Source organism: Equus asinus, chromosome 29 (assembly GCF_041296235.1).
Source record: "Equus asinus isolate D_3611 breed Donkey chromosome 29, EquAss-T2T_v2, whole genome shotgun sequence".
Classification (NCBI taxonomy): Eukaryota; Metazoa; Chordata; class Mammalia; order Perissodactyla; family Equidae; genus Equus; species Equus asinus.
Genome location: NC_091818.1, coordinates 22676461 through 22696122, shown reverse-complemented (window position 1 = coordinate 22696122; position 19662 = coordinate 22676461). Strand labels below are relative to the sequence as shown.

At 43.3% G+C, this 19662-nt stretch overlaps 1 protein-coding gene across 3 annotated transcripts in view; it reads left to right on the top strand.

Moving 5' to 3' along the window:
* The window catches only part of PDSS1 (decaprenyl diphosphate synthase subunit 1), a 37792-nt gene that overhangs the window by 3349 nt on the left and 14781 nt on the right, over positions 1 to 19662 (top strand). For 2 of the 3 annotated variants that reach the window (XM_044761909.2, XM_044761910.2), the window contains exons 2-7: positions 953 to 1017; positions 1508 to 1628; positions 4611 to 4741; positions 13971 to 14112; positions 16822 to 16933; positions 17027 to 17136. In XM_044761909.2, coding sequence (XP_044617844.2) covers positions 953 to 1017; positions 1508 to 1628; positions 4611 to 4741; positions 13971 to 14112; positions 16822 to 16933; positions 17027 to 17136 — 681 coding nt within the window. Of the gene's footprint in view, positions 1 to 952; positions 1018 to 1507; positions 1629 to 4610; positions 4742 to 13885; positions 14113 to 16821; positions 16934 to 17026; positions 17137 to 19662 lie in introns of those variants that run through there. The other variant, XM_044761911.2, reaches the window with a different exon arrangement.

Here is a 19662-nt window from a genome sequence, read left to right as displayed (position 1 = left end):
CATGATAGTGCTCCATAATTTTTGAAACTAAAATTTATTGTCACCAGCTCTGAATCTTTTAGAAGTAGTGTCCTGTTCGTTGATCTCTGATTAAGTTCATATCATCAAAATGTGTTGCAGGACTTGTTTGCTTCTTAACATTGCTTATTAAGAGGCACCAGTTCCGAGTGTGTTTAGGAACAATAAGTTATAATAGGCAGTTCAGTACTGTCCTAGCCACACTTCAAAACTTCAAATATAGGGGCCGGCCCGGTGGCACAGCAGTTAAGTTCACACATTCCGATTCTTGGCGGCCTGGGGTTCGCTGGTTCAGATCCTGGGTGCAGACATGGCACCACTGGGCAAGCCATGCTGTGGTAGGTGTCCCACATATAAAGGAGAGGAAGATGGGCATGGATGTTAGCACAGGGCCAGTCTTCCTCAGCAAAAAGAGGAGGATTGGCAGCAGTTAACTCAGGGCTAATCTTCCTCAAAAAAAAAAAAAATTCAAATATAAATTCCTTCCTTAGCGTTGAAATCTTTTCCTTTTCACCATCTGGGCTGACGCCTTTGGAATCTTGATGATTCTTTGTTTTAAATCAATTTAAGAATTTGAAAGCGTGTAAGTAACACCGATCTTCACTATTCTCTGACCAATCCTAGTTAAATGGAAATAATTGTCTTTAAACTACTTTCAGATCTGGAAAGATAGATATGAGTGTGAAAACCGGCTTTCTTTGGGGGGAGGGGTTATAGATGTTTCTTATTTTCTGCTTTTTTCTTATTTATATTTTCTGTAGTGACAAATGTTGCTTTTGTAAGCAGGAGACATTGTCATTTTTTGAAAGTTTGCAATCTACTTAGAAATGGACATTAAAAGGTAAAGATTATTATGAATTATGAGAGCATCTAGTATTAGAAACAAGTTTTTCATGCATATTCTTACAAGTTTCTTGATACTTTTGTTTTATAGGTAACCTATTTTAATCTTGTGAAGAGTTTAACATCTGCCTTTCCAAATATGTATAGTATATCAAGGTAAGTTTACAATCTATGTTGTAACTACTAAAATTATTAACCATATGGCCAGTGAATTTCTATTCTAAAATGTAGTGGGCTAGTCCCACAAATTTAATGTTGTTTAGCTAAATGTTACAATATCTACCCTGTGTGGTCTGTCTCTTCAAAAAATGAGAATTTAATAAAATTTAAACTCAACCCAGAACACAATGAACATAGTTAAGTCTTTCTTTGATTTTGTGGATTCTCAAGGCCCTGGTTATAAAAATGTACTACTGATGTAGTGTTTAGCAAGAACATAATTCTGTATGCCTTTCTAAATTTAATGACTGTTTTGGATTCGAGCTTAATTTCCAGCAAGTATCTGGGCTTAAGTTTTCCATCATCTCACTCAACTATATATATAACTATATGCACATGTGTATATAATTTTTACTTAAAAATGAAATTATCTCACTTAATAAAATAGCACTCAGACTTACATTGTGTGCATTTGTGCTTGTCCCAGGTTCCAGCACACAACGTCGGCCGCGTGCTGTTGTAGTAAGACCCGGAGTGGTGAGAAATACACTGATCCTTTTAAACTTGGTTGGAGGGACTTGAAAGGTCTGTATGAGGACATTAGAAAGGTAAGATAGTTCTGATGATGCTACGAAGTACTGCTGATTTCTTAGAATTATGAGAAACAGTGCAAATTTTCAGATACGTATGATGCTATTGCAAACTTGACACACGACTATCAAGTTTCAGATGTTTCTTGAGCAACAACTGTGGGGCAATATGGAGGATGCAATACGTGTTACCATCCAGAAAGAGGTTATTGCCAAGTTGGGAAACTGCAAAAAACCGTACACGCGGCACATACTTACTTGTCCAATGAGTTATCTAATCTTTCTCTCCGATTGCTTACCTACTCCAGGCCTGTTAACACACTGAAGCCTCTGGTGATTCCTGCTACCCTCTTCCTTATCCAATTCTGAATATCGGTGCTGGACTGCCCCAAATAGGGCAGAAAGCCTTAAACACCTTTTTCCCAAAAAATTTTTAGTGGCTCCCAACCTCGCGTGGATTCTCAAATGTTGCCCAGAAATGTCCACAGGCCCCTCGTCAGCTTCCTTGTCTTGTCGAGGTTCTCCCCTTTCCGCCGCCAGCACCCCACCCCCCGCCACTGTCCTGTTTCACAGCAGCACCACCTCCTGTTTGATGGGCCAAGTCCAGGCCATGGAGCATGACCTCCCCCTGCTCTGTCACCATTGACAAGCTCGTCTGCACCTGTCTCCGTGCTTGCCCCTTCCCTCCTGTCTCGGTGAAGTCAATGTTCCCTTCCTTTCCAGAATAGTCCCTTTACCTCCAGTAAAGACCCAGCCCCTCTGCCTCTTCCTCAGTTCCTTAGGAACTGCTCCTGCAGTGGCCTGTTCTCTCCCCTTTGTCTGCAAACTCTCCCTCTTCATGTCTCTTTCACATTTATATTTTAGGTGCTCTGGTTTCTTCATGTTCCTCGTGTAAATGACGGTCCCTTGACCCTGTGTCCCAGCCTTTCCCGTCCCACTACAGTGTCCTCTACCCTCTCTCTCTGTTTTGCCCCTTCATATTTACTCCACCATCACACTGTGCCTTCCTTTCTAGCCTCTCCTCTGAAACTGCCTTTGCCCAGGTCACCCATTACTTCCTTCCGCTAAATCCCGTGGGCCCTTTTGGTTTTTATCTTCCTTGACTTTTTTGAACATTGGACACTGTTGACCACTCCCCACTCTGTGAAACTCTTCCCCGGGCGTCTGCACTTCCCCGTTCTCCTCGTTCGTGGGCCGTCCTTCAGTCTGCTTCCTGGGTCCTCTCTGTCCCCTCCACCCTACTCCCTTTAATTTTGCTGTTCCCTGGAGTTCTCTCGGCCCCCTCCTCTCTCTGTATCCCCTTTGCCTTACTTATGACTCCCAAAGAAGATCTCAATTCCAGTTTGAATTTGCTCTCCTAAACCCACACATCTAACTCCTCACCGGGCAACTCTGTGGAGCGTCCACAACTGTCTCAAAGCAACATATCTGAAACTCTGCTTTCCCTTACTGTTTTTTCTCCTGTTTTTCATATTCATTGAAGGCACCGCCCCGGAACCTGGAGGGATCTTCCGTTCATCTGTCTCCTTCCCCTCCCCATCCTCCTAGGCTGCCTCCTGCCTTCAGCCTCCATAGCCTTAGGTCAGCCACCCCATTGCTGTTGCCCTGTCCTTCCTCTCTTGTCCTCCTCATCTCGGCCTGAGCCGCAGGTCCCTCCTTTGTGCTCCAGAGTGACTGCGCTTACCTCAGGGACAGCACCCATCGCACCGTATTGTGTTATATTGCAATTATTGTTTTACTTCTCCCCATCTACATGCTGAGCTCGTTGTAGGCAGGGAGCAGTCTCATTTATCTTTGTAACCGTTGAGTTTATTGCTGTGCTTGGCACTGAGTTGATCATTCAGTGAGTTAATGACTGGACGCTGTGTCATGTTCACCTGAGCCTGGCTGAGGGACCTCCAGGTCCATTAGCTCCTGCTGCTTCCGGGGGATCAGCTCTGATCCATTCCAGCAAGTCCTTGAGTGGCAGGCACTATGGACACACACTCATCACCTGGAGGGCTCTGCCTCCTCCTCAGAAATCAAAATCCTACTTATGCTTTAATCATCGCAGGTCAAAACTTATCTCTCCGTGAAATGTTCAGTTTTCCTAGCCCACACTGAGCTCTCCCTTCTTGAACTAATGCATTCAATGTACAGCATAGTTCAAGTTACCACTGTATTATTCACTGAATATTTCATATTTTTAAAAATTGTGTCTCCCCAACTCAATTGTAAGCTCCTTGCAGTCAGGCAAACCAGGTCTTAAACTTTCTCTGTGAACTTTTGACATGCCTGTTGCTAAATAACGGCTGAGCCAGACTTACTGACCTCGGCTGCTTCTCCCTGGCCTCCATCTTATGTCTTCTTGCGCCTAATACATAGCTTTGCCTCCCTAGCCCAGACACCCTCTGACCTCCTGCTTCATTGGCTCCTGACAGCCACTGGCTCCCACACTCCCCATCTCTGTCCTCTCCCCTCCATCTTCCAAGCTGCTACCAGCCCCAGTTCCTTTCTCTCTCCAGCTGTCACTGGCCCAGAGTCCCTAGCCACCTAGTGCCATCCTCCCCTTCCTGTCTCTTGGAGTCATTGGGGCAGGTGGCAGTGGCTGCCTTAGCACTTAAGCGACTTGGGGCTGAGCCACTGGGCAGCCAGGTTTGTGGCCATACAGTGTTGAAACCTTTCCCAGCATGAGTGCTGAATTTCTCAACTGAAATGAGTACACTGAGATCAAATCAAAGTTTTGTAAGGGGCCAGCCTGTGGCCGAGTGGTTAAGTTCACATGCTCCGCTTCAGTGGCCCAAGGTTTCACCGGTTCGGATCCTGGGCACGGACATGGCATTGCTCATCAGGCCCTGCTGAAGTAGCATCCCGTGTAGCACAACCAGAGGGACCTACAACTGGAATACACAGCTATGTACTGGGGGCGTTTTGGGGAGAAACAAAGTTTCCTGAAAGAAATCCTGTTGACTTTTTGTGCAAGTTATGATGCCATATTGACACACAGAAACTTTATTTCAGGAACTTCTCATATCTACAACAGAACTTAAGGAAATGTCTGAATATTACTTTGATGGAAAAGGAAAAGCCTTTCGACCAATTATTGTGGTGCTAATGGCCCGAGCCTGTAATAGCCATCATGATAACTCCCGGTGAGTTACTTGCTTTCAGCCCTCTGTCGTTTGGCAAATTTTCCTTCCCAAGGGTGCCATTGAGTTTCCTGTTTAAGAAGTGGCATCTATTTAAGAATTCTGTTGTGAGGGGGAGTTTCTGGCGCTGAGTCGCTAAGGTCGCTCTGGAATCTGGTCTGGGCATCTTCCTTTTCTGCACTTTTTAATGTCCGTGGAAGAACAACTTCAGCTGCAAATGAACATTCTAGAAAAAATTTTGAAAGCCAAATTAAGTTTTCTCCTTCAGAAGTAAAGAATACCAGGACGTGTGTAATCATTATATACACAGGGCGGTTAGTCCAAAGGTTGATTGTCGTAAAGTCGTGAGCCTGGCCTGGTTCTGGCCACCACACCCGCCACAGTGCCTGCCTTCCTGGGACCTTCAGAAAGGTGCCAGAAAAATCTTGTTAAAAGAAGGCATTTTCACCATTGGGCCTCAACTTTTGTATTTTGAATCTATATAAAATTTTAAAATACTAAAGCAACAGCAACATTTTAATATTACAGGAAATCTTAAAAGGAAAAAGAATTTACCGTTTATGTCATGCAGCCATCTTTGTCATCCTCTGTCCTTCCACTCTTGGGTTCAGTTAGACTAGATGTATAATTTTGTGTTCTGCTTTGTTTACGCTTGTTTTTTAAACTCTACCACATTGCAGGAGTGTCTTGATAGTTGTTATTTTTGCATCACGTAATCTATTGATGGAAATTCCAGTAGACCATAATGTACTAATACATTTCCCTAGGGTTGAACATTTGTATTATATTTCCTCTTCTCAATGAAGAATACTTTAAGGAAAGCCTCAGGTTTGCCAGCACTAACTTTAAGGATGCTGTAAGAATGAGCATCAGATGTGGCTCCTGAGCAGATGTTTGCCTCAGCCCACCGCAGCCCTTTGTGCCCTGCGGCTGAGCCCCTCGGCACGCGACACCATGCTCAGGGCTGCCTGCCACTTACCCCCAGACTTTGGAAAAGCTTGCAGTGTAGATTGAAGGAGCAGTGACCTTTTAATCATAATCAGGACCACTTTCACTTCGCCTGGAGGCAGAGAGCAGAAATGCTCCTTCTGAACCAAAGTTGAAATTTATCTCACGTGTTCCAGAGCACAGTTTCTCAGTGTTGGCACGACTGGCATTTTGGGCCAGAGAATTCTTTGTTGTGGGTTGTTGAGTGCATTATAGGATGTAGCAGCATCCTGGCCTCTATCCACTATATGCCAGTGGTATCCCCAACCCTCAGCCCAGTTGACGACAACCAAAAATGTAGCCAGACATTGCCAAATGTCCCCCGGGCAGCAAAATCGTTCCTGGTTGAGAACCACGGTTCTAGGCAGAGAGTGTATTTATATTCTTAATTTCTCAGATTAACACATAATACAGTTCATTACCCTCAGAGATGACATGGGAAGGAAAATACTCTGCACTGCTTTAAATCCTGTCGGCTGTTAGCCCTGTGGTTGGAAATTCTCTCAGTTTGCCTTATTGAAACTGTATAGATTGTTGGTTGCAGAGCACCTGGGAGACTATAGCACAGAAAAGGCATCACTAGTTTAACTGTTCTGCCCTCTCCAGGGATGTTCTAGCTGCAGCTTCACTCTCCTGTAAGGAATCAGAGCGGGGCCTCCTTACTAAAGGCCCGGGCAGAGGCAGCGTCTGGCCTTGGGGTGTGAGTCGCGATTGTGGCGCACATTTGGGGCGCTGCAGCATCCTAGCAATGTTACTCTCCAAGCCCCAAGTTGTTGAGAGTACTTACCTCATGAGGACTCTTTCGGATCAGGCTCTTAATGGGCTGACTATCTAGCTGTTACTTCCATGCTACTCAAAGCAAGAAGATGGGTAGGAGAAGATTCTGGAGACTTGGGCCATTGTGATTTTGCTTGCTGAGGAAGACTTAGAATATGGAAAAAAGTGGCTCAGCATTCAGGGGCAGGACCACACACACAGTCTCTGTTTTTAGCCTGTGCCACCAGAGGCGTCCTCAGACTCCAGAGGCGCCAGAACCATTCCAGCACTTCATCTGCTTTAATCAAAGTTCCACAACTCCTATGAGGCTTCGCAGACATCATCTTCTTGCTTCCGAGATGTGTTTTAAATAGGTTAACGGTAATCCTGGAGGAGATTTTAGAAAACAGAATAGAACAGGTCCCTTAAGAAATGGCAGGGGGAGAGGGCGACTACCTTTACTGACTTTTCTCTTTGTCCTTTAGTAAGCTTTTCAGCTGTCCATGAAATGCTCCCTACTAGATTACTGTGCTGGGACTTCTTCACCTGGGCTCCATGGGAGTTATGCGGTCTGTGAGCCCCTTAGAATTGTAGGCACAATTTTTTGTGTATTTGCACATATCTGGGGAACGGTATCTATAGCTTATAATGTCTTCTCAAAGGGTAATGTGGCGCCCCACCCAAAGCTTAAGACCCAATGTTTATTTGTGCTCTCTGTATCCAGATAACCACAGTGCCTGGGCAGGTAAAGTAGGAATGCACACCACAGATGACTGAGATTTGAAAGGCCCAGGAAACAGAGCTGTGGTGGATTCTGAGATGTGCTGCCCGCCCGGATCCCCCTTCAACCAAGGACCCTGCCCTGCCTGCTGAACCACGTATTGTTGCCTCAGCCCCTTTGAGGCAAAGAATCCTCTCACCTGAGGCCTTGCTCTTTGAGGCAGCCCATATCCAGGGACTGATAGGTGAAGGGCCATTCTAGCTCTAGGGCGCACTATGGGGTAGCCACAGCTGTGGATGAGCCTGCTTCCAGAAACTTCTCCATTTGCCCAGTCCGGTTTCCTCTGCTCCCTCCCTCAGGTGTTGATCCCAAGGGCACTCCTCAGTAGACATCTTGTACTTTAAACTTCTGAGTCTGCTTCCCAGAGAACCCAGCCTGCAACAGAGGTTGCAGCAGAGCAAAACCCAAACTGACTGTAGGTCAGGACTGACTCTGTCAAAGAATCCAGACCAAAAACAACTTTTATAATAAATAGATTTCTATAAAATTGCTCTACTCATAGCATACAGCACAGCTGTAGTGTCTAATCTTTCTTAAACAAGTCAAGCCTATCCCGCTCAGTAACCTCATAGGAGGGACCTGCACTTTTTGATCTTGGCACCATCCATTCCTGTGTGGAAATCTTCCAGCACTGGAAAGTGGATGTCATTGCCATTGATGGGGATGACAGGACTACTCAAGGTGTATTTGGCCCAGGTCTGTTGAACTTGATTGTGCAAACAGTCCAGTGGCATTGAATCCCTCTAGGCCAGTTTACAAAGCCAAACTGATCAGATGGTACAAATTATAAGATGCAGTTTTCACATTAGTTACTAGGTCAAGGGTCCAAGTGTGATAAAAATCTGAGGAGGTGCCTTTTATGATTCTCAGAAAGGCAAAGGAAGTTACAAAAGCCTACCCTGGGAAACCTGTAACAAAACTGTCATTACAGCACCAGCTCACTTGAATGATTCCTAGAAGCAGGCCACTAATCATTGTGGAACCATTCCTGGTTTCTGTGTGTTCCAAATCATTGAGCCAGCTACTGTGGCAGCTCTTTATGGGATGGGCAGGAAGGCTGGTGCCAAAAGAAATGTTTTGTTTTTATCCTAGGAGAAGGCACTTTTAATGTATCCATACTCATTATTAAAGTGGATCTTGAAGTAAAGACTCTAATGAGGGCTACCTGCTAAGGTGGAGGAGATTTTGATAACCAGATGGTTGTCCATTTCATTGGTGAGGTCAAGGCCAAGGAGGACATCCGTGAGAACAAGAGGGCTGTAGGGCTTTTGAATGAGCTGTGAGCACCATCTTCCACCCCCCACCATGCCAGGATGAGGCTGGTTTCATCACTGAGGGAATCGACTTCCACACTTTCATTAAACTGCGCCCAATTTGAAAAAATCAAATGCTGCATTATTTTGCAGCACCCTCGATCCTGCAGAGAAAGCCCTGTACCAAGCCAGCCTAGATAAGTTGCAGGTCTAAGATGTCATCACGGTGGGTAGCTCTCCACATTTTCAAAGATTCTGAAACTTCCGCAGTGCTTCTTCAGCGACAAGTAAATAAACAGTAGCACGAACCCTGCGTCATTTATGATGCAACTTTGCAGGCTTCAATTTTATCTGGAGATAAATCTGAAATACTTAGGAGCAGCCGCTCTTGGATGTCGATTCTTTTTCTTCTTCTTCTCCCCGAAGTCCCCCAGAATATAGCTGTATACTCCAGTTGTGAGTGCCTCTGGTTGTGCTATGTGGGACGCCGCCCCAGCATGGCCTGATGAGTGGTGCCATGTTCGCACCTGGGATCCGAACTGGCAAAACCCCAGGCCACCAAGGTAGAGCGCGTGAACTTAACCACTCGGCCACGGGGCCAGCCCCATGGATGTCGCTTCTTTTTTCTTGATATTAAAATTGCTAATGAATTCAGGACTGTAATGATCAAGTTTGAAACCGCCATTCCCACCAAAGAGAGGCAGACGTCACTCTGAGCCTGGTGTGCTCCTTTGGGTTTATGAAGGCAAATGGCCAGTGGCTGAGGATGGTGACTTGCTTAGCAAGTTTGAGTTGATAGGCATCCCCCCTGCACTCTGCCATTCCTTCGATGGAAGGCACCTTTGATGTTTGTGCTAGTAGCATCCTCGGTGTGCCAGTAAGGAATACAAGAAAAGGGAACAGAATTGCACTGGCCAGAGAAAAAGCCCAGGAAACGGAAATATGAGGCCAAAGATCAGTGGCAGAGAGCAAGAGCCGTTCAGGAGCTCCTTCAGTCCCACGCGTTCAGCCTGAATGCTGCTGTGGAAGGTGACACTTCAAGGTAGTTTCAGTAATGAGGACAAACTTGATTTTAGACAAATGCCATAAAATCAAGTAACTTCAAGAATCAGATCACTGAGAAGGATACATTCGAGCATCAACAGAAGAGGCTAGTGGAGTGAGAAACTGGGTTAGGCTGAAAAATGGCCCCATAAAAGTTACCCACGGCCCAATCCTTGCAACCTGTATTGTGTTATACAGCAAAAAAGGGTCTTTGCAGACGTGATTAAGTTAAGATTGTTGAAATAGGGGGATCATCCTGGATTGTCTGATGCGCCCTCGATACAATCACAGGCATCCCTGGAAGAGGGAGGCAGAGGGCGATGTGGAGATGGAGCAGGGCTGCCTCAATGACTGGGGTGATGTGGCCACAAGCCAAGGCCTGCTGACAGCCACAGAAGCTGGAGGGGTGAGGAAAGAGTTCTCCCCTAGAGCCTGTAGGGGGAGCATGGCCCTGCCGACACCTTGAGTTCAGCTCAGTGAAATTGTTTGGACTTCTGGCCTCCAGAATGTGAGAGAATTTCTGTTGATTTAAACCATCAGGTTTGGTAATTTGTCAGAGTGGCCACAGGAAACTAATACAAACCCCATCATGGCATTGTATCGCATCAGTGCAGAGAGCGAGCCTGGATGGGCTTCTTCCTTCCTCTGGAGGCGCCTCTTCTGGATCCCCCTGCTCTGACCGAGCAGACCAGAGAGGAAAGCAGAACACACTCCACGGTCTCAATAGTTGAAGGACCCAAACTTGCACGTCGATTCAGTGGTAGATAAAGATAAAATCTTCCTTGAGTCAGTATGGATAGATTGCTCATCAGACCGAGAACTTGAATGTGGTACTGTGCTCAGGTAGCAACTAGGAAATGCAATTCGCATCCTGAAGAATTTTATAGAGAGAGACGGAGACTTCATTTGCAAGTTAAGTAGTGAGCTGCTTGGGTACCAAACTGATGCAGCATCCATTCATGTCCCAGAAAACTCAATGATGCAGCGTGAAAGAGGAGAGGAAGGGCCCCTCCCGTGAATGTGCGCTTCAGAGCGGCTGAGCGTTTCTGTTCTTGGGCTGTGAAGAGACTTGGGGGGTCATTAGCACAAGACCTTTGAACTGACCCCCCAAGTTTCAGGTCACCTTTAGGATAGGAGAGTGGCCTCTCGTTCCATTTGCCCATTGTTTAGAGGCCGTGCCACCATGGACCAGCAAGGGTCGAGCTGGTACGAAAACCCTTCTTCGGAAAAGCTTCCATGTGTGGCCTAAGTCAAGTGGATACCCGCCACTTGATAGAGCAGTGTCTCCCAAACTTTGTGCATCAGAATCACCCAGCAGGCTCTTTAAAAATGCAGATTCCTGAGCCCCATCCTTAGAGATTCTGATTCACTGAGGCCTCAGTCTGCATTTTCAAGAGTACTGATTCTGACATGGTGAATGAGGGACATAGATTTAAGAAACGCTAAGCTTTTCAAAGTTCGAACAAGCAAAGTGAAGCATTTATTTTTAGTGTTGTCTGAAGAAACAAACAGAAGAACATTCTGAAATAGAACTAGAGCCTTCTGTATCCCACACGAGAACTCTGTTCTTTATACAACCTGTAGATTTGAGAGTAGAAGCTTCTCTTTGTTAAAGTGAAGCCACATTTACTATTTAATTTTATTTGCTTCCCTCATTTGTTCCAAACCAAAGTAATCTAATTGACAAGGTTTGATTTTTGTTTTCGAGACGGTTTTCCCACACTGAGGGTTTACTTGTACAGTCAGGCGTCGCTTAATGACGGGGATACGTTCTGAGAAATGCATCGTTAGGCGATTTTGTCTTTGTGGGAACGTCATAGAGCGCGCTCACTCAAACCTAGATGGTAGAGCCTGCCTCGGCTGTACGGTACTAATCTTATAGGACCAGCGTCATATATGCTGTCTGTCTTTGACAGAAAAACATTGTTACGCAGCACATGACTGTAATTTGTTTAAGCCTTTAAACAATGAATTAGCATGAATAGGGGAAAAAGTATTTTATTTAAATCACATGTAAGCTGCATGAAAGGTATGTGGGGGGATCATTATGTTGCTCCATCTATTTTTGTCTATACTTGAAATCTTCATTACAAACATTTCAAAATCCAATGAAAGGGCAAAACCCCTCAAATGTCCTGAGGGGCTGGCTGACTCATCTCGCATCCTCCTGCAGGTGGGAAGTACAGAGGTAGCCAGCTTTCAAGGCCAAGGGCCTCTTCTCACGCTGTCTTGCTTGTCTAGCTTTTCTTAGCACCTCTCCCAGAAACTGGGAAGTATGGCAGCTATTTCACAGCAGGAAGTGGAGATGGTACCCAGCTTTTTGAAGGCGTGACTTAAGTTTTTGGCACTTGGGCGATTTCATGTTAAAGATAGCGTGAGATTTTTCTGTCACCTCTAAGTTCTAGTTCCAACCCATTATGCCATGCTATGGATAAGCAGTGGCAGTATTTTCCAGATATAAGCTACACACAGTAGAGCCCAATTGTATAGGAAAAAGTACATCAGATAAAATTATAAAGCATCCAGAATTAGATGCTTATCCTACGTAGGAGCTCTGTCACAAAGCCAAATAACGTTCTAAGAAAGAATCCCGATTTCATCAGTCGATAATTTAGCTATGCCAAACGGCATTTTCATATAGATAGAGAAGCTATGAAATTTCAAAATATTTTAAGAAACCTTTGTCTTTGGTTTAATATCTTCAAATTACACAAAACTCCAGTCTCTCAGTGAGTGCTGCCATTTTACTGCAACTTCCCAGCAGGAACCCCTGTCTGCTGACATAGTTGGTGATAATGGAAGTGGTGCCCAAGTTATGAATGCATGAGACAGGCTAGAGGCCTATCAGTTGTTTTAAGGTAAGTTCTGTTACTAACCAGTAGGAAGTATGTACTTTATTAGACCGAAATTCTGTTGAGAAGATATTCTAAAAAGGCTTTATATTAAAAAAACAACTGTAAAGTCTACATCTTTTCCTGTGCATTCAACTCAAATAAGATAGGGTCCAATAAATTTACCTGAAAAGTAGTTAAGGTCCAAGCTTCCTGCTGTCGAGTCTGTGAGCATCTCTCTGAGGGATTCAGAGCAAGCTCTTAGAAGCCATCTGGGCCTGCATTTTCTCATTTGCTAAAGTGGTTGTATGGGACCATTTGTCCCTACCCTCCATTGCATTATGTCTTCCCCTTAGGAAGAATGTGTTGTGATTGGGAACTATTTAGAACTCTTATAACTTTGACATATTAATAAATAATGAGCAGCACTTTACAGTTGATTTCCGGGCTAAAAGCAGTTGGAAGGTTCTGAGGTATAGTTCAAAAATCTTAGCTAAGAGTTGCCGGCAAAGCACCATATTTTACAATTACATTTAAAGCAAGATCGGAAGATGTTCTTCATGCTGATTTAGCATTTGTAGTTAAATTCCAGCATCTTTCATGTAGTTTAACTTCATTTTTCATTGCTTTCTGCTAGATCAGAGGAATTAGAATGAGCACTATTTTTTGCAGATGTTCAGATTAGATTTTTAAAGAAAAAGTCATATTTCAGTGTCCCTCACTTTTCTCCCCTCTAAGAGATAACATGATGATATTTGAAAAGTAAGCTCTTGGAATAAGTGAAACATTTGGTTAGCATGTGTCTAAGTCAGGATATGTTTTATGTTCGGAAAATTCAGTTGGTTATTTCCCCAGTTTGATTTTCTTGGAATTCGCTTTTTAAAAATTCCTCTAGGCAATGAGGATGATAATCATGATGATTAAAAAGAAACTGGGGGACATTCTCACTTAACTATAAAACTCACATCCATGTATCTTCTTGAGAGTGCTTAGCCTATATTTTATGTTAAGTCTGGGATATAAAAGTTTAAATTTCTAATGCAAAGGTTAAATATGAATTGGAAGAAAGTTTTTACAAAAATTCTGCCTTGGTCATTGAGGTCTTCTTACTGAACGTTTAAGACGGTATTAAAAGCTTTGACCATCATGATCATCGGTTCTTCAATAGAATTTTTTAGAATGCTTCTCACCTCTCTTCCCCATCCATCCCTGAAATTTAATTGTGACCTAATTGTAAACTTGGTCCCCTGACCCTGACCGCTATTCTAGGACATAAAGATGATCCTTCAGCCTGATGGCCAGACTACTGAGATGTTAATCCCGTTTTTGTGCTTAATCATACAAATTCTACTTCTTAATGTGGTGTCCATAAAACCTCATCGTGGCAGGGTGTCTCACGCGTTTTTAAAATGTTCTCCAAGTGATAGAAGTGGCTTTGTAGGGAAGCCCAGTTTTTACACAGTTTCTCTTAGAGAAATAAAATTCTTTGTCCTAGATCCGATGTCCAGTTTTCACAAGATGATTGCTGAGAAGGTTCTAGGCGGCGTCTGTGTTAAAAAGCCTTGCTTTCTGTTAACTAGAGATGTGCAAGCCAGCCAGCGCTCCATAGCCTTAATTGCAGAAATGATCCACACTGCTAGTCTGGTTCACGACGACGTTATTGACGATGCACGTTCTCGGAGAGGAAAACACACAGTTAATAAGATCTGGGGTGAAAAGAAGGTACGGTGTTTTGCTTTTTGAATCTTGCTTACCCAGTCCCACACTCTGTGGATTGCATTTACTGTTCACCTTTCTCGCCTTAAAAAGTTAAATAGCCTCCTTCAAATGTGGTCTTCCAACTTTCAGAATAGGATTCATGTCTTGTCTGTGTTCAGGTATTTGATAATCGATAATGCCATAGAAATGTAAACAGAATTTCTGGTTATTCACAGTTACATATAGAATTCCTTTTGGTTATAAGAAAAGGGATTTTGTAGTTATCCAAAACCATTTATTTCATGAGGGATCATACATTTTACTTTTGGGTTCAGATTACTCAGAATTCGTTCAATTTCTTAACCATTTATTGAGTGCCATGTGCTAGAGTGTCAAAGCAAATAAATAAATAAAACAAAAAGATATCTATGTTATGGTTTTTATATATGTTAAATATAGCTTTTTATATATATATCCCCTGATATCAGTATATCAGGGGATTACTGTTCTGCCATGAAAATTTTACCTTTTTAAATAGAGTCTCTCTAATTGGGTTTGGCTCATCTATCTGTATTTTAAAAGCATATTTCCATGGTATTTTATTAGCATTTCTCAAAGGGAGTGTGCGAAATCGGGAATTTTCTTTGAGGATGCTTAAACCATGGGTTGTGGGATGGGAATGCGGTTGAAGAGAGAAAAGCGAAGAGGTGCAGAGCTCTCAGGAGCGGCTTCTCCACACACGCGCCCCCGTTGGCCGCCCTGCCTGCGTGAAGCACAAACAGAACAATAGTGCAGATGAGGTTCCCCTCTTCGCCTTCCCCTCCCTTGCACGGTATTCACAGTACCTGGTTACCCCTGTTTTTTAATTGCCCTTATTAAAAGGAGAAATAGATGTTAACTGTCGTCTTCACATGCTGGTTTTCCTTATGACTTTGTTGTGTCATCAAGTCCTGCGATTTTGTTTGTAAGCCTTTTATTTCGAATTTTGGATTAAAAGGTTCTGTGTCCTATTGACAGAATCCCGTACATCAGAACATTGGTAAAAAGAGAGTGGAGCTTTGTTTTGGAGAGGTCATGGGTAACATTATGATGTGTTCCTGTGGTGGGCTGTGCCCATTTTCAGAGCCCATCCTCAAGCCTTCCTTGGCAGGGGAGGAGGATTCGAAGAATAAATTAAGGTCTTTTCCTGGGCTCCCGTGACCTCGTGACTGCCTCTGCTGTGGGATCTCCCTGATGCGGGGAAGAATGTGTTCACCACTGTCACCTGTGTGAGCTGTGAAGCTGGCCTGCCCAGCACACGTCCACATGCCGCTCCCCTCCCCTCTCCTGCCTCTGAACCCAGACTCCTGTGTCACGGATCAAAACTCCATTCACACAGCGCCTCCTCCCTGAGCCCTCGTGACCCTGCCTGAGTTCCCAGCCCTCCCTCCCTGTCACCCCTCACCCCAGCCGTCCCCAGTTTGGATGCTTCAGTTCCATATGCCGCAATCTTGTGGCCTCTAGGAACCTCGGGGCCAGGAAAGGAAAGAGGTGAAGGCCTAGAGATCCCTAGACCTGACCTGCTAATGTCGCAGGGGCCAATGGGCAGACATCTGTGTGCATGTCAGTCACCATATGTAAGGGACTTGATAAATGTATATTTCTATTTCTATCGAGATAGCTTATGCTATAAAATGATGATTAATTGGTAAACATACTGAACATCACTAATTTTGAATACTAGAGAACTGACAGGCACAATAAAAACTTAAAATGTGGTTATGTTGAAATTCTATGAATTAAAATTGCTATGAACTCTAGCATTTATAACTAATTACTCTATAACAATGCTTATGCATATCTTGAAATATGTAGATTAGTATATTCGATTACAGCATATAATTCAGTTATGTATATTTATAATTAGTTGCAACTACAGTATGGACATTGACTCACAATCTAAAGAAGATTGGAAAAATATTGATTATCTAATGTTCAGTGAAAAAAATATTTTTTTCTGGGAAGGAAGAAGGGGCAGTCTAATCTAGTGCAAAGGGCAGTGAACTTGGAGCCAAGATCCCTTGGTTTAGTGTTCACTGAGAAAAGCATGCATTGTGCCATCTGCTGGGGTGGGCTAAGTACTGGCCGAGCTAATGGGCAGTCCGTGCCCTCAAGGAGGCTGGTAAACAGGAAATCACTGATTGGGATGGAAAGTGCAAGGACAGCAGGCTGCAAGGCATGTTATGCTCACACAGCAGAGAGGGATCTGAGTGGACTTCCTGGAGGTGCCAGCTGAGCTATTTATGCAAGTGAGTCTGCTAAATGAAGGGGAAGGAGTTTTTGAGCAGAAGAAACAGTAAGTGAAAAGACCACACACAAGTGAAAAGAAAACCACAACAACGTAGTTTGAGGAAAGAGTGAGTGGTCCAGCGTAACTAAACTGAAGGCGGCCGTGTTTTGGTGGGGCCTGCAGATGAAGCGAGAGAGTGAGGTACTTTTCATCTCAAGACATTCATTTCTTCAGCTCTGAACTGGAGAGAGACTGCATAATTGCTGAGAGCCAGTCCAGTGCAAACGATGTCCCAAGTCTGTAACTAATTATTATATAATCCCGCTGAGGCAGGGAAAAAGCTTACATCCAAGATGACCCCTCCCTCCCATTCTGTATTTATCTTCTAAGACGACAACCTCATTGTTGGCTCCATTGCTCTGATAGTTTTCTCTGAGAGTTTTTTTTTTTTTCTCCTTTTCTAGGCTGTTCTTGCTGGAGATTTAATTCTTTCTGCAGCATCTATAGCTCTGGCACGAATTGGAAATACAACTGTTATATCTATTTTAACCCAGGTTATTGAAGATTTGGTGCGTGGTAGGTTAATTCTGCATTTTCTTCTTTTTTATTCAGTCTTAGTATTTAGCAGTATAAAACTGTATCTCCAATGACCCCTTTCCTTCTTTCTAGGTGAGTTTCTTCAGCTAGGGTCGAAAGAAAATGAGAATGAAAGATTTGCACACTACTTGGAGAAGACCTTCAAGAAGACTGCCAGTCTGATAGCCAACAGCTGTAAAGCAGTATGTACGTTCTGTCTTCCTTGAAGTTAAAAAAAAAAAAAGCCTTATACCTTCTTCTTGGGAGCTAATTCTAGAAAAATTTCACTGGAGAATCTTAAAATAGTCACCAAAATCCCAAGAGGTCATTGAGAAAAGAAGTACATCCCTAAACAAAGAGAGAACTTCTGCTGTGGTTTCCATTTTTGCCGTCGTCTTTTGCTAACGCAGGCATTAACTTTTATTTTTCCTCCCAAGAGTGAAGCTTTATAATGTATTCCCCAATCTCATTTCCAAACTGTGTAAAATTTTGAACAATTTATCATAAATGATTTCTCTCATGATTGTTGTCCCACACACTATTTCTGACGTCTTACATTTTAAAAGTTGTGAAGCGCTGTGTTCTTAAATATAATATTTACCCAGGAGAAAACATCTATTAGACTGTACTAGTCTAGTGTTCTTTGTCCTTTTTTATGAGTGGTAGATCCTCCCAATATTTTTACAGGAAATATAAACAAGCCAATTTTCTTCAGGGTATAAATCGAGTGTGAACCATAACTTGTTTTTCCCTTGCTTTCTCCCTGGCCTTCTCTGCACTCCCCACATAGTTTTCTTTTTTAAATTTTATTTATTTATTTATTTATTTTTGCAGGGAAAGATTCGCCCTGAGCTAACATCTGTTCCCAATCTTCCTTTTTTATTTTTCCTTCCCGAAGCCCCAGCGCATGGTTGCATATCCTAATTGTAAGTCCTTCTATTTCTTCTATGTGAGCCACCACCACAGCATGGCTCCTGACAGGTGGTGAGGTTCTGTGACCGGGAAACCAACCTTGGCCGCTGAAGCCGTGAGAGCACCAAGCTTTAACCACTAAGCCATCAGGGCTGGCTCTAGTTTTCTTTCTTTAAAAGTCAGTATTATCATCCATAATCTGTAGACTAAAATAGGGTATTCAGCGCTAGCCCAAGAATGAGAGACAGTTCCCTCCGTAGACTTGTTCATCTGACCGTGTCCCGGCCTAACAGTGGTAACAGAGATGACACCCGGGCATAAAGTCTTGTAGCAACAAGCAAGGAAGCTCTCTCTGGGGCACGTGTCGGTTGCTGTCATGATACACTCTTAAGAGCATTACAGTTACAGAGAGCTTTTTCTCAGGTGAAGAAGTCCCTTGCCAGTAGTGTGTCTGTTTTGAAGAGTGTCAAGAAATGTATAATTGTGAGCCAGAAGGGAACCAGGACAACATTTTCTTCCTAAAATGACCTAACTGAAACCCTAAGGAATGTGAATTATGTAGAATATGCTGGCCACGATCTCAGCCATTTTTGTGTTTATTGAAAGGATTATTATTTTTTTATTTCCAAGAAATTGCTAGTTTGCTTTTTTAAAAAAGAGAGATGGCTAAAAATATGATAGACACTAGAATGCTAATTAAAAGAATGACCTACCTAAAATGGGTGTCGTAAAGCTGTGACATTAATCCTTCATTGGTCATCAGATCCTTGATGGCCAGAATCTCCATGGAGTTCGAGATCCATCCTTATAAGGCACACTGGTGTGTTAAGCGAAGCTCGCTGATGATTTCACAAGCTTGAGATTGCACTTCGAAGCACTAGCAGGTAGTGGGGCTGTTCGAAGTTGAACGACAGGGAGTCATTGTCCACACAAAGTGGACCCCCCACAGACAGGCAGCAGCACCATGTTGGAGCCAGAACAGGAGCTGATGTACTTAGTGATCAGATCCTATGAAGGGGCCAAGGAGACGGACCTGAGTAATCAAGGAAAGGCTTAGTGCAGTCCCTGTCCTGTGCTTAAGATGCCAAAGATATTATAGCACGTCTATTTGTTTATAAAGAGCACCTCGGTCCTCACAGATTAGCAAGTTAGCAATGGACATGTATGTTAACATGGCATGGCCCTTATTAAAAATGAAATACTTTATGCTGTCCACTAGGAGGCATGCTGGCATCATCCCGGAACTAGCCACTTTTCATGTGATTTATTCCTAAACTCCAGAGCTGTTAGAATAATAAAACAAAATCATGAGCTCTCTGAATAAAAGTTTCTATATTTAGGTGCCTATGGGTAGAAATATTCCAGAGGTGTTATATATTCAAAATTGCTATTTTTGTGTAGTCCTGGTGTCTAAAATGCAAAGACATGTGGGCTCCAAAAGAATGCATGCAAAGCAAGTTAGAGATGCCAAAAAGAGAGGATAAGGGGGAATTTAAACTTCAGAATTATTACAGAAGAACTAGTGGAATTCTATGGTGTTACAGGAATTTGAAGGAAATGTAGCAGCTTTTAATTCGTTCTAATGGTGTCTAAGGACACCATTTCTTCCCCCTCCCCCTTTTAAATGACTCTTTGTATTTTTAGTGGAAATAATATTAAAATCTAAGGACTGTCTAGGATTGTTTTGTGACACTGATATTAAAATAGAAGTAAGCTTCAAAGATAATTGGCTATTTATTTATACATAGTCATGCAGAGTACATTCTGTAGCTTACCAATGATGGCTGTCACTTGTTCCCCGGAAAATCTGATGGGAA